Raw genomic sequence first — 22,379 nt, 5'->3', positions numbered from 1 at the left:
TGTTGCCTGAATGTCCACTAATTTGGAGTACTCTTTGCCATATTTGCCCCCCACTCCACCTTTGAAAACGAGGGACGCGGGTGGCGCTGTGGGTTAAACCACAGAGCCTAGGATTTGCCGACCAGAAGGTCGGTGGTTCAGATCCCCGTGACGGGGTGAGCTCCCGTTGCTCAGTCCCTGCTCCTGCCAACCTAGCAGTTTAAAAGCACATCAAAGCGCAAGTAGGTAAATAGGTACCACTCCGGCGAGAAGGTAAACGGCGTTTTCGTGCGCTCCTCTGGTTTGCCAGAAGCGGCTTAGTCATGCTGGACACGTGACCCGGAAGCTGTACGCCGGCTCCCTCGGCCAGTAAAGCAAGATGAGCGCCGCAACCCCAGAGTCACGACTGGACCTAATGGTCAGGGGTCCCTTTACCTTTACCACCTTTGAAAGCAGGGGCAGCGGGTGCAAGTTTCTCAGCAGAAGACCTCAAATACTGGGAAGTCTCCTCTGAGAACAACTCAGCAACTAAAAGGCACAAGACTAATAGCTTATTTGAACCACCAGTTCTTTAAGAGAACTATAGTGAGCCCTGTAGGAAAGTGCAGAGAGGAGATCTTTATTTATTATTATTTTAGAAAAATGGAATTCTTTGGTAGAACAGCATGTCCAAAAAATAAAACCTGTCCTAAATCTTCTGCAAGATATTTGCAGGAAAAAGCAAAACCTGCCTAGGTCAACAATTCAGCTTTACACCCCCACCAACACTTCAAACACACTCTCTCAAGATATACGCACCTACCTCATTTTAATAAATCCTGAATTGATTCCTTCCTTCCAACAGGGCCAGCAATCAGAACTACAATCCTAATTATATTGTCAAAACAGATTAATGTCTCCAAAGAGGTTAAAAGGAGGAATCGTTATTTAACTTCGGAGGCGGGGGTTCGGGTGACCTCTCTCTGTGTTTGAGACCTGGCCGTTTATCAAAAGCAAAAAGCAGAAAAGGGAAGCCGTTTTATCCAGGAAGGTCAGAGAAGCAGGATTGGCATATTTCAACCAAAACGATGTGCAATAATTAATCCGCTTCGTCGGCAAAAGTGCACCACGACCAAGCCTTGGATGAAATCTACAACTGGCTCGATCAACGTGCTCCATTACGTAGACCTTACTCAAGAACGTTGTAAGAGATATATTAAAAAAGAAGTCGTATTTTCACGAAGGGAATGCATGCAGCTAAAGCATCGGCAGCTTAAGCACTGAAGTGGCGTATGCTCAAAAATAAAAACACAACCAGATTTAAATGGCATGGAAGAATCACCCCAGAGAGAGCTCATCAGGTTGAAAAGGAGCCTGAGGCTTCGATCTAGAATTTCAGCAATCTCTAGGTGGCCTGCACAGAATGGAAGATGGCAGGATCTCCAAGGATGCACCGTATTTTTCGCTCTACAAGACGCACCAGACCATAAGATGCACCTAGTTTTTGGAGGAGGAAAACAAGAAAAAAAAAATCAGAATCTCAGAAGCCAGAACAGCAAGAGGGATCACTGCGCAACGAAAGCAGCAATCCCTCTTCCTGTTCTGGCTTCCGGGATAGCTGCGCAGCCTGCATTCGCTCCATAAGACACACACACATTCCCCCTTACTTTTTAGGAGGGAAAAAGTGAGTCTTATAGAGCAAAAAATACGGTATTTTACGGGGAGCTGGCACGAGGCCTGTTGGCAGGCCAACTCTGCGTTACAAAGACGTCTGCAAACGTAACCTTTAGGCTGGCAACATCGACCCTGCCAGGTGGGAATCCCTTGCAGACAACCGCAGTGCCTGGAGACAGGCGGTCAGTTCATGCATCTACAGCAGTGACCAGAGGAGGAAAGACCGCTGAGAGGAGCGCAGAGAGAAGAAATGTCACGGCGCATCTGCATTGGCACAACCGGATGCCTTCATCTGCGCCGGCTGCAGCAAAACATGTCTCTCCCTTATTCGGTCTCTACAGCCACAGCAGGCACTGCAACCAGCGTTCAAAACTCCCATTGTTCTAGGCATGTTTTGTGACAAGGAATTTCATTAGCGCGAGCAGTTTCTGAGCTCTGGGGGCAATATGGCCCCAAATATTTCAGATTAAAACTGCAGAATGGAAGGAAAGGAGGACCGTTTTCTGCCTCCCCAATTCCAGCCGCTCTCTGAAGACTCGAGAAAAGACCCTCTTACGAATATTAGGGGGCGGGCGGGCAGGGGGAGCATGGCTTTGTTTTTTGCAGACTTCAGTTGAGGACTAGACCATACAAGAAATGAATATAAGATTTTCAGCCGCAGTTCATTCATTTTCAGCTTTCTATTCTTGTTATAAAAAAGTGTGCCTTAATAATAATAATACTAATAATAATTTATTATTTATACCCCGCCCATCTGGCTGAGTTTCCCCAGCCACTTTGGGCGGCTCCCAATTGAGTGTTAAAACAATACAGCATTAAATATTAAAAACTTCCCTATACAGGGCTGCCTTCAGGTGTCTTTTAAAGATGGGATAGCTGCTTATTTCCTTCACATCTAAAGGGAGGGCGTTCCACAGGGCGGGCACCTCTACTGAGAAGGCCCTCTGTCTGGTTCCCTGTATCCTCACTTCTCGCAATGAGGGAACTGCCAGAAGGCCCTCGGCGCTGGATCTCAGCGTCCGGGCTGAATGATGGGGGTGGAGATGCTCCTTCAGGTATACTGGACCGAGGCCATTTAGGGCTTTCAAGGTCAGCACCAACACTTTGAATTGTGCTCGGAAACGTACTGGGAGCCAATGCAGATCTCTCAGGACCGGTGTTATGTGATCCCGGCGGCCACTCCCAGTCACCAGTCTTGCTGCCGCTTTCTGGATTAGTTGTAGTTTCTGGGTCACCTTCAGAGGTAGCCCCACATAGAGCGCATTGCAGTAGTCCAAGCGGGAGATAACCAGAGCATGCACCACTCTGGCGAGACAGTACGCAGGCAGGGAGGGTCTCAGCCTGCGTCCCAGATGGAGCTGGTAGACAGCTGCCCTGCCCACAGAATTGACCTGCGCCTCCATGGACAGCTGTGAGTCCAGAATGACTCCCAGGCTGCGCACCCGGTCCTTCAGGGACACAGTTACCCCATTCAGGACCAGGGAGTCCTCTACTCTCACCCGCCCCCTGTCACCCCAAAACAGTACTTCTGTCTTGTCAGGATTCAACCTCAATCTGTTAGCCACAATCCATACTAGCAATGTCCAGCCTAGGCATTCTGTTGTTGCGCTCATAACCTAGGTTTAAGGTGCCATTTAGCTCCTAGCTTTCATATCTCAGTTTCTAGCTCTGGCTGCAACATTCCAATAGCTCACTCTCAAAGGCGCACTCCTCCACTGTCTCCCGAGACAGGTGGATGCCCGCCAGCAAACCAGGAACCCACTCAGGCCGTAATGGCACCTAGAGATGCCTTGGGACACACATTCCCTTCCCTGCCCATCCCAAGTGAGGGCAACGCAGCACTAGCAGCCTTGGGCTATGCTTGCTTTCCCTGACCCTGGCTATTTTGCACTGTGCCATCATCACGCCTACAGCACGATCCCCGACTGGTTGGATTGTGCTGCAAGGAAGCTTGTGGGGAAAAATCCATGCAAGCTGCTTCTAAGGAGGACAGCGAACAACGGGAAAACAGACCCACATAAAATATGCACATTTTATTACTGCTGTATTATTATCACTATTGTCAATAGTCTTGTGTGTTACTTGTGGAAAATGAGGATATAAACTGAAACAATACAGGGGTACCTCGGGTTACATATGCTTCAGTTACATACGCTTCAGGTTACAGACTCTGCTAACCTGGAAATATTACTTCGGGTTAAGAACTTTGCTTCAGGATGAGAACAGAAATCGTGCTCCGGCGGTGCAGTGGCAGCAGGAGGCCCCATTAGCTAAAGTGGTGTTTCAGGTTAAGAACAGTTTCATGTTAAAAACAGACCTCCGGAACGAATTAAGTACTTAACTCGAGGTACCACTGTATATGTTTTAACCCCCATTAGGCTCTTTTCCTTTGCTGCAGGAACACTGAGCACAGTCCTAATGCACACACAACTTAAGAGCTGGTGCATTTGGAAACCAGCCTGCTCTGAAAAACCACCCCTGATGCCAAGGGCTGAAGGAGGGACAGTTTATCTCCCCTACCCACACTGGATCAAGTCATCCTGCATGCTGGGATGAATGAGGAGGAGCCTCAGAGGCAACAGAAGCTAATGACCCCAAACAAGTCCAGGGGCTAGCTGGAATACGACAATGCACAGGGCAACAGCACGCTTGTGTGTTTTTTTCGGACGGCTAACCAGCACCCGCATCTCCCTCCCCGAAGCATCAGTCTCTTGACAGAGGATGCATCCGCTATTAAACTGATACGAGAGGCTGTACTTTAGCCAAGAGAGAAAAATTGATTAGAACATTCACTCCAGCTGCTTGCCAAGCCACGGGGGAATCTTCCTTTACTACTCTCTCCCAGCGAGGCTCAAAGAACGACACGGCTGAACTTTAAGAGCACTTCCATTAACCGTCTTTTTCCGTCGGACGGTTATAATCAGAGGGATAAAGGAAGGACATGTCACAGGAAGAGGGAAAGGATGCGGGCAACAACGGCGGAATCGGTTTGGAGAGGAGAGCTAACCTGAAGGCACTTGTGCAGGAATCTGAAGAGCTGGAGATCTCGTGCAAGGATGGGGAACACACCTGGAAGACCATAGGTGCTATTGGACTACAACTCCCAGCAGCCAGCAGGGACGGTGGGAATTGAAGTCAAGCAATACCCAGAGAGACGCAGTATTCCCATCCCTGATTTGGTACCAAGCCCGGAATCTAGGCACAAGACAATCCCCATGCCTCAAAAGCACCAGTGAAAGCCAACTCTAAATAAATAATAATAATAATAATTTATTATTTATAACCCACTCATCTGACTGGATTTCCCCCTGCCTCTCTTGGCGGCTCCCAACAGAATTAAAAGCACGATAAAACATCAAACATTAAAAACTTCCCTAAACAGGGCTGCCTTCAGATGTCTTCTGAAAGTCAGATAGCTGTTTATTTCCTTGACATCTGATGGGAGGGCGTTCCACAGGGTGGGTGCCACCACCGAGAAGGCCCTCTGCCTGGTTCCCTGTAACTTGGCTTCTCGCAGTGAGGGAACTGCCAGAAGGCCCTCGGAGCTGGACCTTAGTGACTGGGCAGAACGAAGGGGGTGGAGACGCTCCTTTTGTGTGGACTAACATCCACACAAAATATTAAGAGTCCCACGGATCCCTTTAAAATCCCATTCATGCCGTGCAGATGAGGAAATGTGAGCAGGTGCAGGTGGGCCAACAGAACATGCATGATCCAAATATGCTGGAGATAATAATTTAGTTATTTGGATGTATTTCTAAGTCACTTAATAATAAAAAAATCATACATGCAGTGCAAGTCAACATAAAAATGGTAAAACGACATCATAAGAACAGGAAAAAGAAGAAGAATCCACTGGGACACACAGAGGAGTCTCACAGATACACCATGTCGCAAGAGATGGACAGCCATGAAAAGGTTTCAAGTCTGAATATTTTTTGAAACTTACCATTTTGTCCAGGAAGACCAGCAGATCCTAAGGAAGCAAAGATAAAATGAGAAGTCAAGCCTCCAGGATTTTTCTTCCGAGAGTATCTTGTCGCTAGCTGTTAAAATGATGCTGATCGTAAGCAGCTGCAAATGTGTTCAGTCTACACTGCAACACACACCTATCAACTCTGGACATGCCCAGGTGTTCTCTGGATGTCTGACTGGCAGCTCACAAGGCTGCACTAAAAGGGGATGTGTAACCAACCCAATCTCCATTGCCCAGACATTTTGGGCAGGATCTGTTCCCTTGCTCAGAGTCTGACCAATGAGCAATATTCCAGCAGCTGGGATTTTGAGGCATACTCTAATAATAATAATAATAATAATAATACCGCCTCTGCGTCTGGAGATGGTGGTATACACCTATTGCTTCTTATCCTCCATGAAGCTGCCTAAACCTCTTTTTAAATGTATCCAACTTAGAGGCCACCACTACATACTGTGGCAGTGAATTCCATAGGTTAACAGTGCATGGTGTGATAGAAGTACTTTTTGTCTGCCCCGATTCTTCCAAAATTCAGCTTCACTGGGTGTCCCTTAGTTCACGAATTATGAAAGGAGGAGGGAAACTCTCTATCCCCTCTCCATTCATAATCTTATGTAGTTTTTGTAGAATCATGGAGTTGGAACTTAATTTCAGGTGTGGTCGCACCATAACTGATATAAAGCTGTTAGGAAACCTGTTTTATTTTCGATGGCTTGCACAACTTCAGCAGCAATCTTAAGAGCATGAACACTCAAATCAGCCGAACTTCATAATCTCTCTGACCCGTTGCGGCCAAATCTGGCAGATGGGAGGCGCTGCCCACCTGTCAATCACCTGATATCACAATGATGTCAGGTGAAGAGCCAATGAACAGCAGGCTTGAAGTCTCCACCTAACAGCTGATGGGCGGTGACTTGAAATCTGCTTTCCCTAGCGATTGGCTGTATGATCAAGCTCCACATGGCAAATTTGATCACATAGCCCAGGGGTCAGCAAACTTTTTCAGCCCTGGGCCAGTCCACCGTCCCGCAGACCATGTGGTGGGCTGCACTATATTTTAGGGAAAAAAATATGAACGAATTCCTATAACCCAGAGATGCATTTTAAATAAAAGCACACATTCTACTCATGTAAAAACACGCTGATTCCCGGACCGTCCGCGGACCGGATTGAGAAGGCGATTGGGCTGCATCCGGCCCCCGGGCCTTAGGTTGCCTACCCCTGACACAGACCAGCGCTGCCTGCCCCAGCAGGGTTAAATTACCCATTCTGCATTTGTAAGAACTCAATCTTTCAGTGTCCCAGTGACTCCATTTTGGAACTCCCTACTGATCTCAGCCAGCCACTTCCACTGCGCTCATTTCAGTGCCTCCTTAAAACATCCTTGTTCAGACAAGCCTGTCCAGGTGTCCAGAAAGTTGATGTGAGTTTTAAACCACAAAGCCTAGGACTTGCCGATCAGAAGATGGGCAGTTCGAATCCCCGCGACGGGGTGAGCTCCCGCTGCTCTGTCCCTGCTCCTGCCAACCTAGCAGTTTGAAAGAACGTCAAAGTGCAAGTAGATAAATAGGTACCACTCTGGCGGGAAGGTAAACGGCATTTCCATGCGCTGCTCTGGTTCGCCAGAAGCGGCTTAGTCATGCTGGCCACATGACCTGGAAGCTGTCTGCGAGATGAGCGCCACAACCCCAAAGTTGTCCGTGACTGGACCTAACGGACAGGGTTCCCTTTACCTTTATTTAGTCTATTGTTATTTTAACTTTCTGAAAGTCCTAAATGATTGCTGTTGTTTTTTTCTTATCGGTTAGTAAGCAATAAATAAATAAATAAATAAATAGCTCATAGCTCAGTCGGTTAAAGTGTTGTGCTGATAATGACAAGGTTGCAGGTCCTGCGACAGCTGCATATTCCTGCATTGCAGGGGGTTGGGCTAGATGACCCTCAGGGTCCCTTCCAACTCTATGATTCCTGGGGTGTAGACAGTAATTAGCTAGATGGACTTGGTACATAGCAGCTCCCTGGTTTTTGGCTGAACTCTGTACCTTCCCCCCCAGCCCCATTAACGAAGTCTAGGCTAACATTTCTCCATTCTAATACAGTCTTGATCCAACTTTCATTTTAAGCGTTCAGAACGGGATCGATTCAAGCGAGCGCATGCCAGAGGTAGGCTCCTGAACGCTGTGACCTACCTTGCATATTTCTTCCTGGGAATATTCCTCTATCTCTGCAAAAACAAAATCAATTATTAAAGCCATTTTAGTGCCCTCAAAATTCATTTTTAATGTTCCAAAGCTGCCATGCGCCTCTCCTCGTGAGCAACGCCCCTTCCAATCTCTGCAAGTGTCTGCCTCTTTGGACTCGATACAGAGAGAGAAGCTGCTTTTTGGAGAAGGATGAATAAGCATTGTACCGGAGCATTCAGCAACAGGTCTTGGAACGACTTGGATAAAAGAATTGAGGGGGCCCTCATCAAATTTGCAGATGGCTCCAAACTGGGAGGGGCAGCTAATGCCACCAAGACAGAATTGGGATTCAAGATGAGTCTAAAGAGAGAAGTGGGCCAAAACTAACAAAATGAATTTCAGCAGGGACAATTGTAGGGCCCTACACTTAAGCAGGAAGAACCAGCGGTACAACTGGGGACACCTGGCTATTCTTCGGCGATCAGCCTTCTTTGTGGTCCAGCTCTCACTTCCATACATCTCTACTTGGAAAACCATAGCTTTAACTATACGGATATAAACTTAAACAAATTGCCATTTGTGGTTTGAAAAGTTAGCTGGAAGTTTCGGGGCACACAATGATTGCAAACGAAGCTATCTGTTTACCCTAAAACTCTTGCAGGCAACAGCAGCAATGAAAGCAGGATCTCATGTAACTCCCCCCCCCCCCAATATATCATCAAGAGCACAAATTGTCATGAATGGAGAAGAAAAAGGATAGCTGGACAGACCCAAAGTGCTGGATTCACGAGGCTCAGCACACCTTTGGTGCTTAGAGAGTCTGTTTTGCATGCAGAACACTCCAGGTCCAATTCTTGGTATCACCAGGCAAGGCTGGGAGAGACTCCTGCCCGAAACCGTGGAGCGCTGCTGCCAGTCAGAGCAGACAATACTGAACTAGATTGCATAATGGTCTGAGACTCTTATTCTTGTTCTGCGGGGGGTTGGAGTAGATGACCCCGTAGGATCCCTTCCAACCCTACAGTTTTAAGATTCTAGGTTCCTGCGCTCATTTCCTCAAAGCTGAAAGGCAATGGGGGGGGGGGGGAGCTGATGGAAGGGAGGGCAGCTGAGGGCAGCTGAGCTTTAAGCAGATCAAGAAGGGAGTGTGTCCCAGCCTCTCTCTTCCTTCCTTCCTTCCCACCCACCCTTTCATCAGGCTAATCTCCAGCTCTGCTTTGGGCCAGAGGTTCCTCACCTGTGGATGAAAAGCCCTTGGGATCTTATGAGCTGCTGCCAGGAATGTGTCTGGCATTAACAAGAGCAAAGGAAGAGGAGAGGAGCCCTTACATGCAGCCGCTGGGAGAGATCATCAGGGGGTTTGGGCTGGGTGTTCATCAGTATGCGGATGATACCCAGCTCTACCTCTCTCTCAAATCAGAACCAGTGAAGGTGGTGAAGGTCCTGTGTGAGTGTCTGGAGGCAGTTGGAGGATGGATGGCGGCTAACAGTGTGAGGTTGAATCCTGACAAGACAGAAGTACTGTTCTTGGGAGACAGGGGGCGGGCAGGTGTGGAGGACTCCCTGGTCCTGAATGGGGTAACTGTGCCCCTGAAGGACCAGGTGCGCAGCCTGGGAGTCATTTTGGACTCACAGCTGTCCATGGAGGCGCAGGTCAACTCTGTGTCCAGGGCAGCTGTACATCAGCTCCATTTGGTACGCAGGCTGAAACCCTATCTGCCCGCGGACTGCCTCGCCAGAGTGGTGCATGCTCTGGTTATCTCCCACTTGGACTACTGCAATGTGCTCTCTGTGGGGCTACCTTTGAAGGTGACCCGGAAACTGCAACTAATCCAGAATGCGGCAGCTAGATTGGTGACTGGGAGCGGCCACCGAGACCACATAACACTGGTCTTACATTGGCTCCCAGTACGTTTCCAAGCACAATTCAAAGTGTTGGTGTTGACCTTTAAAGCCCTAAACAGCCTCGGTCCTGTATACCTGAAGGAGCGTTTCCACCCCCATCGTTCTACCCAGACACTGAGGTCCAGCGCCGAGGGCCTTCTGGCGGTTCCCTCGCTGCGAGAAGCCAAGTTACAGGGAACCAGGCAGAGGGCCTTCTTGATGGTGGCACCCGCCCTGTGGAACGCCCTCCCACCAGATGTCAAAGAGAACAACAACTACCAGACTTTTAGACGACATCTGAAGGCAGCCCTGTTTAGGGAAGCTTTTAATGTTTGAGGCATTACTGTATTTTAATGAATTATGGTGCTGGAGGAGACCCTTGAGAGTCCTATGGACTGCAAGAAGATCAAACCTCTCCATTCTGAAGGAAATCAGCCCTGAGTGCTCACTGGAAGGACAGATCCTGAAGCTGAGGCTCCAAGACTTTGGCCACCTCATGAGAAGAGAAGACTCCCTGGAAAAGACCCTGATGTTGGGAAAGATGGAGGGCACAAGAAGAAGAAGAAGAAGAGTTTGGATTTGATATCCCGCCTTTTACTCCCTTTCAGGAGTCTCAAAGCGGCTCACATTCTCCTTTCCCTTCCTCCCCCACAACAAACACTCTGTGAGGTGAGTGACGCTGAGAGACTTCAGAGAAGTGTGACTGGCCCAAGGTCACCCAGCAGCTGCATGTGGAGGAGCGGAGACGCGAACCCGGTTCCCCAGATTACGAGACTACCACTCTTAAGCACTACACCATACAAGGAGAAGGAGACGACAGAGGACAAGATGGTTGGATAGTGTTCTCGAAGCTACCAGCATGAGTTTGACCAAACTGCGGGAGGCAGTGGAAGACAGGAGTACCTGGAGTGCTCTGGTCCAGGGGGTCACAAAGAGTCGGACACACGACTAAACGACTAAACAACAGCAACAACATTTGGCTACCTCAACTGGTGAATAGTACTGAGCTGGGCGGAACTAAGGCCTGATGTGGTGGAAAGCAGCTTCACATAATTGTAGATTTCTGGAAGGGACCCCAAGGGTCATCCAGCCCAACCGCCTGAGATGCAGGATCCCCACTTCCTCTGTCCATATGTTCGAGAAAAGGGCTGAAAGCCAGCTCACCTGGGGGAGCTGTGGAGTCTCCGTATCCTTTCATTTCCACGGCAATGACACGGAAGCCAGCGTCAGCTAGAGCTGGGATCTAGGACGGAAAAGCAAGAGTGAGCTGCAAGGCAGTGGGGTGAGAATTAGCTCGGATTATTGGAACGTTTATTTCTTTCCTTCATCCAGGTCTGCCCCCAGGCCACAAAGGGCTCCTCTGCTTTCATCCTGCACCATCCGGCCTGTCAACACTTGCTGCACGCAAGGAGCTTAGGAGTCTCTTTCCGAGGGATTAGGAGTGGAAACAGGCTCTAAGCAACACACAGTCACCGCTATCAAGGTGGGCATCGTAGCGAAGTACGGATAGGAATTGTTAAGAAATTGGGTACTGTACGAATCATAAAAAACCCACAGGCTTACTGTCTGAACAGTAATGGGGGGAAGGCATGAACTCAAGTGGAAAGACACTTGGGCAACACTTGGTGAGATTTTGGAATGACCGCTCCCCACATTAAATGGGGGGCGCCCTTTGCATGGTCGCACGCAGCCCCTGGACCCTGTGCGGCACCATTAGCACAGGCTTGGCTTCGCCTCCCTCCAGGTGGGATACCTGGAGGTCTCCGCCTACCTCTGTCAGTTGCCCAATCCCGCCTGGGGAGGCGTTGCCAAGGTGATCACGCCAGATAGGGGGAGGGACTACCTGCCCACACAGTAGGCGGAGGATCTTACCTGGGAATAGTCAGTTGGCTCCAGAGCGTCTCCCACCCTACCCACCCTCAGTTAAGACTTCTTTTGCAGGTTAACCTTTTCTCCACAGGTACGCGGGCGCTGCTATGTCAAGGTCGCTGTTGAAGGGCCGGAAAGGAATTCTCCTGCATTGGTAGCTTTGCCTTTCCCGTAGCAAAACGTCACAACTTTGGTAGTATCAAGCCTTGGGCGGAATCCTTTAGTCTATCTTCCCTGAATTGGGGGGGGGGGGCGTTCAGCGGTGACCCACGCCTCCCTCCTCTTTGCAGTGGCGATACCAGGGTTCCCCATAAAAGGGGTTGTTTGAGGGGAGGCTCTGGCCGTGCGCCTAGAGGTCGTCATTGCTCTCCCCTGCGACGGCGGCGTAACGGAGGCGGGCTCTCTCTGCTTGAACATATGTTCTCCAGAGCCAGCCCATCCCCGCTCCACACACTGGATAACCCTGATGTTCCCCAGATCCCCGGCGGGGGACTGGGAGGGATAAACACCCAATGCCTGAACCAAGGTCTACCCTCATCTGAAACATAATAAAGCTGTGGCCAATTTTAATCCCATAGCACGTTGTCTTCAGTCGTTATTCCTCACAGGGGCTGCCCAGGGTTTGGGGGATTCTGCCTGTCCACGCAAACCAGAGCAGCAGCTGAATTCGTTTTCCAGCCCATACGGTTCATACCTTTTACTGGGTCCTCCGTGCATTTCTAAGGTCTTGGGTGAGTCCCAAGATGGGCTTGGATAGGGGTTGTACTCCAAAACACCAGGAGAAGGCTGGGTTAAAGCTCCCTGCACGCAGGAGAAACCAATGCACACAGCCTGCCTGCCCAAAGACCCGCCTCCCTCTTCGCCATTCCGCACTATGAATCCCAGGTGTGTTGGCTGGGGCTGATGGGAGTTGTAGTCCAAAGCATCAGGTTATGGGAGGCTGTTGCACACAGTGTGGTGGGCGCTAATGGGGCCCTATTGCAAATATAAGGGATGGAAGTCACCCTTCTCTCCACCTGCACGGAATTTCTCTTACCTGGTACCTCCAAGATAACCAGGACTCTGGGAAGCCGTGGCACAGGAGAACGACCGGACCACTACCCAGTTCCACAAAGTGCAGCCGGGTACCAGGCTAAAGGGGAGACAGAGTAAGACATGAGTCAGAATCGCAGACGGAGATGGAAGCAACATCACGTCCAAATTGCAGGACAAAGCCCAGCATGACAAAGAAAATCAAGGCTGGAGAAGAGGTGACATAAGAGCCACCTTCAAATATCTGAAGCGCTGTCAAATGGGAGAGGGAGAAAGATTGTTTCTTTTGTGTTTTAATAAATAATAATAATAATAATAATAATAATAATAATAATAATAATAATGACAACTTTTATTTATACCCCACCCTCCACAGCCAAGACCGGGCTCAGGGTGGCTAACACCTGATATAAAAACAAATTGATTGAAATACAACTTAAAAACAAGATTAAAATATGACATTAAAACATTAAAATACAGCCTCATTTCGCTTTATTTGTTCACAGTGTATACATGCCAGCCTCCCAGCAACGAAGTGTCTCATGGCAGTTTTCAAGGAACAACTCACAGGATTCTTTCCCCCATAGAAAGCACTTATAGGACCCTAACCCCCAAAGCAGTCCATCTGCTCTTACCTTGATCGCCACATAGCCGTGGACCACACTCTCCGGTTCACAGGCGGGCGGAAGGCATTCCTCCTGCTCAAGAAGCTGGGAAGTAGATAATTGAAGGGAGATTTCAAACACCTTTTGCAGATACAGGAATAGCAGCAAGCTGCCTAATACACAAGGCGGAAGGCATTCCTCCTGCTCAAGAAGCTGGGAAGTAGATAATTGAAGGGAGATTTCAAACACCTTTTGCAGATACAGGAATAGCAGCAAGCTGCCTAATACACAAGGTGTGTAATTAGGAGACGTGAGCAGTAAAGCACAGATGAATTTTGACAAGTACTTCTTTTAAATGGGAGATATCCAACTAACTCATTCTGTTAGCGGAAGGACTTCCACTTGCACAGCTAAACTCTTTTTGGTGCACACCCTGCAACCTTCCCAAACCCTTTTCTGAGGTGTCAGAGTAACCCACACTTAGGGGAGCATAAGAGACAGGAAGGGACGCGGGTGGCACTGTGGGTTAAACCACAGAGCCTAGAGCTTGCCGATCAGAAGGTCGGCGGTTCGAATCCCCGTGACGGGGTGAGCTCCCGGTGCTCGGTCCCAGCTCCTGCCAACCTAGCAGTTCAAAAGCATGTCAAAGTGCAAGTAGATAAATAGGTACCGCTCCGGCGGGAAGGTAAATGGTGTTTCCATGCGCTGCTCTGGTTCGCCAGAAGCGGCTTAGTCATGCTGGCCACATGACCCGGAAGCTGTACACCAACTCCCTTGGCCAATAAAGCGAGATGAGCACCACAACCCCAGAGTAGTCCGCGACCGGACCTAATGGTCAGGGGTCCCTTTACCCTTTAAAAGGCAGGAAAAGTGCTACCGCAGAAGTCCTTGAATTGACGGGAGCAAGTTAGTTGGATGCTGCCCAAAGAAATCAGCAAACCGATACAGAAATGTGGCCAAATGAGAAACAAAAAGAAACCAAAATGGACCGATTTGCTCATCTTTGGGTTTCTCAGTTTTTCCAGTCTCAAGTTTGGTTCCGTGCCTCCCCCTTGCCTCTTAGCGCCCCACTAGGTGATCCCACTGACTACTTTGGGAACCACTGGTTTAAAGTGAACATTCATGTTTTCACCGCATATAGGGTTTTTTATGCATTTATGTACACATTGCTACACCAAAAAATTCAGGAAAGTGAGGATTTCAAAGAATGGATGCATTTCAGTTCACATATTGTTTGGGAAAGCGCAAAGCAGGGAGGTCTGCCTTGAAATAATAATAATAATAATAATAATAATAATAATAATAATAATTTATACCCCGCCCTCCCTGGCCAGAGCCCGGGCTCAGGGAGGCTAACACCAATAAAATTACAATAGAAACATAATAGGGGGGAAACAAAACAAAAACAAAAACCCAATTTAAAATACAGGTTAAAATACAATTTAAAAAGCAGCCTCATTTTATTAGTAGCCCATAAATCAAAACCATAAGGGGGGGGGGAGACATAAGGGTCAGACTGGAACAGGCCAGGCAGAACAGCTCTGTTTTGCAGGCCCTGCAGAAAGATGTCAAGTCCCACAGGGCCCCAGTCTCTTGTGACAGAGCTTTCCACCAAGTCGGGGCCAGTACTGAAAAGGCCCTAACCCTAGCTGAGACCAATCTAACCACCTTGTGACTTGGAACCTCCAAAGTGTTGTCATTTGTGGACCTTAAGGTCCTCCGCGGGGCATACCGGGAGAGGCGGTCCGTAGGTACGAGGGTCCTAGGCTGCAAGCTGAACCAAATTTCTATCCCCATCATGATCCTGTGGCGAGGCAGAGAGAGACAGTCCTAAAAGCACTCAAGGAACTTCAAGGTTTATCAGAGACGGGAATGCAGCCAGGGTCTAGCACTCCACCCACAATGACATTCTGGCATCTCTTCAAGCTGACTGGAAAGTTCTCTTTATTTTGTTTTTTCTCGCTTCCTCTTTGGTCACGTGTTTGGCACTCAGAACCTCTTGTTCACCGTAGCGTCCCACGCAAGGTGCTTATGTGTGGTGGTGGTGAAGGAATCGTTTGGTGGTGTATTTTGGGGGGCTGTTTTTCAGACTGAGGAGCAAGCAGACACTGAGTAGTCCCACTTGGACTACTGCAACGCGCTCTACGTTGGGCTACCTTTGAAGGTGACCCGGAAACTGCAATTAATCCAGAATGCGGCAGCTAGACTGGTGACTGGGAGCGGCCGCTGGGACCACATAACACCGGTCCTGAAAGACCTACGTTGGCTCCCAGTACATTTCTGAGCACAATTCAAAGTGTTGGTGCTGACCTTGAAAGCCCTAAACGGCCTCAGTCCAGTATACCTGAAGGAGCGTCTCCACCCCCATTGTTCAGACTGGACACTGAGGTCCAGCGCCGAGGGCCTTCTGGCGGTTCCCTCATTGTGAGAAGCCAAGTTACAGGGAACCAGACAGAGGGCCTTCTTGGTAGTGGCGCCCGCCCTGTGGAATACCCTCCCTTCAGATGTGAAGGAAATAAGTGGCTATCTTCTTTTTAAAAGACATCTGAAGGCAGCCCTGTTCAGGGAAGTTTTTAATATTTAACGCTGTACTGTTTTTAACACTTGATTGGGAGCCACCCAGAGTGGCTGGGGAAACTCAGCCAGATGGGTGGGGCATAAATAATAAATTATTATGATTATATATTATATAAAGCAAAGTCCTGCAAACCTCAGTCCCCAAATGCCAACCCAAGAAAATGACAAGTGGTTCAGTGAATTGTCAGGAAGCCTGGGAAATATCCCAAAACGCTTGTGTATGAAAGAGGCGAAGGTATTTTTCATGCACAGCAAATATGCTTAGCTCCCATACACACGGGAGGCCTAAATAGCAACCTTTCTAATATCTACAACCATGAGGTCTGGAAACTTGCCTTTTAAATATTAAATATTGCATTTTAAAAAGCAAGCAAGAATGCAAAGTTCTGCTCAATGCCACACACACACACAAATGCCCATATTGAAATGCAAATGAAGTGCAATTAAGATGATCCAAAGGTTCAAAAGATTTTTCCTGCTCTGAAACAACCTTGCCATCTAAAAGCGCCCTTTTTCTTTACCACAAAACCTGGCAATTCAGTGAGTGCCAAAGTACAAGCCTGGCTCAGTCAGTGCAGAAGAGAAAGTTTCTACGCTTCTGCGGTTAATAGTTCACTCAGCAGAGGCCTCTCTAGAGAGCAGAAGAAAGGAACCTTCCAAAGGATGGAGAGGATCCACTTTCAAAGAATCAGCTGGTACGTGAGCTACCTTTGTAGACGGGGAGGGCTAGGAGCGACGGAAGCACTACGGAGAGGCACTGAGTAACGAGATCCTGCTGGGCCAGTCACGGAGGAAGGTTTACAAGGTTAATATGCCCAACACTGCTGAAATCAGCAGTCCTGGATAACCCTTGACGCAGCTGCCTCCTTCGCAGCCTCAGGATGCTCGGCTGTTAACCTCTTTCCCCAGGTTCATTTCACTCCTTGTTGGTGGAGGGGATGTTAGTGGCAGAGATAATTTGAGGTGCCATTTAGGGAAGGGCCATAGCTCAGTGGGCGAGCATCTGCGCTGCATGAAGATGCTCCCAGCATCTCCAGTCCCTGCCTGGAAGCCTGGAGAGGTGCTGCCAGTCAGTGCAAGCTAGAAGATTAAATTGTTGTTGTTTAGTCGTTTAGTCATGTCTGACTCTCGTGACCCCCTGGACCAGAGCACGCCAGGCACTCCTGTCTTCCACTGCCTCCCGCAGTTTGGTCAAACTCATGCTGGTCGCTTCGAGAACACTGTCCCACCATCTCGTCCTCTGTCGTCCCCTTCTCCTTGCGCCCTCCATCTTTCCCAACATCAGGGTCTTTCCCAGGGAGTCTTCTCTTCTCATGAGGTGGCCAAAGTGTTGGAGCCTCAGCTTCAGGATCTGTCCTTCCAGTGAGCACTCAGGGCTGATTTCCTTCAGAATGGAGAGGTTGGATCTTCTTGCAGTCCATGGGACTCTCAAGAGTCTCCTCCAGCACCATAATTCAAAAGCATCAATTCTTCGGCAATCAGCCTTCTTTATGGTCCAGCTCTCACTTCCATACATCACTACTGGGAAAACCAGAGCTTTAACTATACGGACCTTTGTTGGCAAGGTGATGTCTCTGCTTTTTGAGATGCTGTCTAGGTTTGTCATTGCTTTTCTCCCAAGAAGCAGGCGTCTTTTAATTTCGTGACTGCTGTCACCATCTGCAGTGATCATGGAGCCCAAGAAAGTAAAATCTCTCACTGCCTCCATTTCTTCCCCTATTTGCCAGGAGGTGATGGGCCCAGTGGCCATGATCTTAGTTAGATGATTAAATATGGAAGTGCAATAAGACATGAGCCATCAGTTGGTATTTCCAGAAGGCTGAGGAAGACCTTGTTAGGATATAGTTCCGTTCCACCTTAAAAGAGTACAGGCATGACTGTTGTGTGTCACATGCCTGTTTACTTCCAGCACTTGCTGGGAACTTCCGTTTGTATATTGCTTTTGCATTGCTGCTGTTTTGCCTGGAGATGAAGGGAAGCAGACATGTTTTTTTTCCTTTGTTCCTGCTGCTCAATAAACTGCTGTAATATACTGCTTACACATTTCTCTGTCCGCCTCTTCTGCTGTGAGAAGATTTATTCACTCTGCTGACAGAGCGTGCATGGGTCTCTAAACGTATCTGAGGCTCGTGTCGCCGATTGATGCTGTTCCAAGGGAGACCAGTGATCGTCCGGCTGCCGGCCGGTGGCTGGAGCCAGCTGGGGGCCTGCCTGATGCCCCCGTCTCCCCAGCAGTATCCCAATAGACCTGACATTTGTGTTTTTGTATATTTTGTTGGAATCTGCCCAGAGCGGCGGGGAAACCCAGTCTGATGGGCGGGGTATCAAAAAATAAATGATTGTTATTGTTATCACTGCCTTCCTACACCCATAAAATGTCAGAAATGTTCCCTGCAGAGCTGCAACTGCAAGGTTCTTCCCTTCCAGCATCAAGCCTGGTGAGGCAGCCACTCCACCTTTCTAGCGTGACTAGAAGTTGCTTCACTCTGCAAGTACTTAAGCCTTCAGCTCACGGGCTGCCAACCAGTTTCTGGCAGAAGCCAACTGGCTTGTCACATCTTTCATCTTCTTGCAAAAGCTATATTATGCGAACAGGCTATTCTGTTATGTGCAGCTGCTTGGCCAACCAAACCCAAAGGAGTGCTCACTGCTGGTTCCTCATCATCCTGGGAGATGCAGGATTCTGTCCTGGGCCCGTTGTTGTTCAACATATTTATAAACAACTTGGATGAAGGAACTGAAGGAACGCTTGTCAAATTTGCAGATGAACCAAACTGCAGAAGACAGAATCGGGATTCAACATGGCCTTAACAGATCAGACAACTGGGACCAAACTAACAAATTGAAATTCAGTGGGGATAAATGCAAGGATAAATGCACTTAGGCAGGAATGGCCAGCTGCACGAATGTAACATGTAAATTTGAAAAGGATCTAGGGTTCTTAGGACACCACAAGCGGCCTAGGACCCTCGTACCTACAGGACCGCCTCTCCCAGTATGCCCCAAGGAGGACCTTAAGGTCCATAAATAGCAACACTCTAGAGGTCCTGGGCCCTAAGGAAGTCAGATTAGCCTCAACCAGAGCCAGGGCCTTTTCAACACTGACCATGGCCTGGTGGAACGCTCTGTCTCCTGAGACCAGGGCCCTGCAGGATCTGATTTCTTTCCGCAGGGCCTGTAAGACAGAGTTGTTCCGCCTGGCCTTTGGCTTGGAATCAACTTGATTCCCCCTTTCCTTTCTCCTTCTGTGATGGAACTCCTATTTGGGGACTTCCCTGGCTTTTCTGGCCCACGTAGGACCAGTCTGGATAGTTGGCCTTGGTGAGGACTTGACGTTTCCCCCCGCCCCCCCCAACAGTTTTTGATCTGGGCTTCCACTCAAACAAGGCTGCATTTTAAGTAGTATTATAATCTTGTTTTTCAGTTGTATTTTAATCAATTGTTTTTATACCTGATGTTAGCAACCCTGAGCCCGGTCTTGGCCAGGGAGGGCGGGGTATATATAAAAATTAATTAATTAATTAATTAAACACGAGTCAACAATTTGATGAAGCAGCAAAAAAGCTGATGCTATTCAAGGCTGCATCAACAGAGGCACAGTGTCCAGACTAAGGAATTGGAGGCAGCGACAACTTCTGAACAGAAGTCGCTGGAAACCACAGGAGAGGAGAGTGCTTTCACGCTCAAATCCTGCTTGTAGGTTTCCATTTGCAGCCTCTGGCTAACCACTGTACAAACAGGAGCCTGGATTAGTAATAATAATAATTTATATGCCACTCTGGGCAGCTTCCAACGAATTAAAACAGCAAACGCAGTAAAGCATCAAGGATTAAAAACTTCCCCACACAGGGCTGCCTTCTTCTAAAGATCCAATAATAATTTATTATTTAGACAGCACGTTGGCTTGATCCAGCAGCCTCCGTCTTATGTTGGAGGATGGATGGCGGCTAACAGATTGAGGTTGAATCCTGACAAGACAGAAGTACTGTTTTTGGGGGACAGGAGGCGGGCAGGTGTGGAGGATTCCCTGGTCCTGAATGGGGTAACTGTCCCCCTGAAGGACCAGGTGCGCAGCCTGGGAGTCATTTTGGACTCACAGCTGTCCATGGAGGCACAGGTCAAATCTGTGTCCAGGGCAGCTGTTTACCAGCTCCATCTGGTACGTAGGCTGAGACCCTATCTGCCTGCGGACTGTCTCGCCAGAGTGGTGCATGCTCTGGTTATCTCTTGCTTGGACTACTGCAATGCACTCTACGTGGGGCTACCTTTGAAGGTGACCCAGAAACTACAACTAATCCAGAATGCAGCAGCTAGACTGGTGACTGGGAACGGCCGCCGAGACCATATAACACCGGTCTTGAAAGACCTACATTGGCTCCCAGTACGTTTCCGAGCACAATTCAAAGTGTTGGCGCTGACCTTTAAAGCCCTAAACGGCCTCAAAGGCCCAGTATACCTGAGGGAGCGTCTTCATCCCCATCATTCTACCTGGACGCTGAGGTTCAGCGCCGAGGGCCTTCTGGCAGTTCCCTCATTGCGAGAAGCAAAGCTACAGGGAACCAGGCAGAGGGCCTTCTCGGTAGTGGCACCTGCCCTGTGGAACGCCCTTCCAGCAGATGTCAAAGCGATAAACAACTACCTGACATTCATAAGACATCTTAAGGCAGCCCTGTTCAGGGAAGTTTTTAACGTGTGATATTTTACCGTAGTTTTGGTTTCTATGGAAGCCGCCCAGAGTGGCTGGGGAGGCCCAACCAGATGGGCGGGGCATAAATAAATTATTATTATTATTATTATTATTATTATTATTATTATTATTATTATTATTATTACTACTACTACTACTACTACTATGTCCTTATGAGAACATTACTCATAAGGATTGCAATGCAATCCACAGGTGCAATTGCTAAAACTCAGGAACCAACCTACAGAGAGAAAGTCATTTCCACGCAACGTCCACATGCAAAAAAGCTCCTCACCTGAACCCCTGTCAGGTCCTGCAGCTCCTTCAGAGCCGAGTCAAAATCTTTCACGAGGATGGTGGCCATGCCCATTTCCCGAGCGGGCTTCAAGTTTGCGCCAGTGTCATCCAGAAAAATAACCTGGTGCGAGGAAGAAGCAAAAGCCAGAGTCAGCTGAAAGGAAAGAACGAACGCACCTATCCTGTTCTGCCATTATTAGATCTAGTGGGCCTCTGACTAGAAGAAGAAGAAGAGGAGTTTGGATTTGATATCCCACTTTATCACTACCCGAAGGAGTCTCAAAGCGGCTAGCGGAGTCTGTAACCTGAAGTGTATGTAAACTGAAGCGTATGTAACCCGAGGTACCACTGTACAAGGAAGGAGATTCTGGCTAAACAGTAGGGAGAACTTTCTGACAGTGAAAGGTTCCTCACCACCACCCCTGCACCAGAGCACAGAATCATAGAATTGTAGAGTTGAAAGTGACCCCAGGGGTCATCTAGTCCAACCCCCTGCAGTTCAGGACTGATGTTAAACACATCTGGAGAGAGAGAGAGAGAGAGATCCTGAAGGGAACAACAGAAGCTTTTTGCAAGTACAAGACAGAAGAAGAAGAAGAAGAGGAGGAGGAGAAGGAGGAGTTTGGATTTGATATCCCGCCTTTCACTCCCCTTCAGGAGTCTCAAAGCGGCTAACAATCTCCTTTCCCTTCCTGCCCCACAACAAACACTCTGTGAGGTGAGTGGGGCTGAGAGACTTTAGAGAAGTGTGACTGGCCCAAGGTCACCCAGCAGCTGCATGTGGAAGAGCGGGGAAGCGAACCCGGTTCCCCAGATTACGAGTCTACCGCTCTTAACCACTACACCACACTGGCTCTCAGATGTGTGCCACCAACCTCTTCAGGTTTCACTTTCAGCACATCCAGTGCATACTCATAGATCTTGGGATCTGGCTTTTGCAGACCGACACGGCATGACTCAATCACCCGGTCAAAATATCTGTTCAGCAGGCAAAGGGCAAGGCCTGTACGGTGCCTGAAGTGGCTGTCATCAACCCAGTTGTTGGTCAGGACAGCTGTCTTGAAGCCTGGAAGGGGAGAGGCAGGAGAGTCAGAAGATGAACCAAAGCCCAGGCCACATTCCGTACCATAGTTAGGAAATACGTCTTAATTCCAGGTGTGGATTCAGATAGCATAAAGAATTAGGGTGCAGGGAGAAGGGCTTGGGTGCTTTGTGAACCGCCCTGTGATCTTCGGGTGAAGGGTGGCATGGAAATTTAATAATAATAGAAATGACCCATTCAGAGGGAAAAGCTTTCATGCTACATCTGTTTTCGGAATACTGTCATATTGCTTTTCTGTTGGATCGCTGTACAGTGGATGCTCGGGTTGCGAATGTGATCGGTGTGGGATGCACGTTCGCAACTCGCAGCGGCATGTCTGTGCACGTGCGGGTTGCGATTCGGTGCTTCTGTGCATGCGCAAAGCACGATTTAGTGCTTCTGCACATGTGCGGCCGCCGAAACCCGGAAGTAACCCGTTGCGGTAACTCCGGGTTTCGGTGGTCCGTAACCCGAAAAAACGGAACCTGAAGCATCTGTAACCTGAGGTATGACTATGCCACTTTGAGAGTTTTTAAAATGTTAAGCGTTTTAGAAA

The 22,379-nt window shown here is 48.6% G+C and overlaps 1 protein-coding gene across 1 annotated transcript in view; it reads right to left on the bottom strand.

Annotated features, from left to right (window-relative positions):
• EPHX2 (epoxide hydrolase 2) overlaps positions 1-22,379 on the bottom strand; it is a 98,262-nt gene that overhangs the window by 52,273 nt on the left and 23,610 nt on the right. The window contains exons 4-10 of the mRNA XM_028725251.2: positions 21,618-21,808; positions 20,741-20,863; positions 13,212-13,286; positions 12,581-12,676; positions 10,840-10,918; positions 7,798-7,832; positions 5,582-5,608 (exon numbers count right to left, since the gene is read on the bottom strand). Of these exons, the coding sequence (XP_028581084.2) occupies positions 5,582-5,608; positions 7,798-7,832; positions 10,840-10,918; positions 12,581-12,676; positions 13,212-13,286; positions 20,741-20,863; positions 21,618-21,808 (626 nt within the window). The remainder of the gene's footprint in view (positions 1-5,581; positions 5,609-7,797; positions 7,833-10,839; positions 10,919-12,580; positions 12,677-13,211; positions 13,287-20,740; positions 20,864-21,617; positions 21,809-22,379) is intronic.

Source organism: Podarcis muralis, chromosome 3, assembly GCF_964188315.1.
Source record: "Podarcis muralis chromosome 3, rPodMur119.hap1.1, whole genome shotgun sequence".
Taxonomy (NCBI): Eukaryota; Metazoa; Chordata; class Lepidosauria; order Squamata; family Lacertidae; genus Podarcis; species Podarcis muralis.
This window is presented reverse-complemented; position numbering and strand designations above follow the sequence as displayed.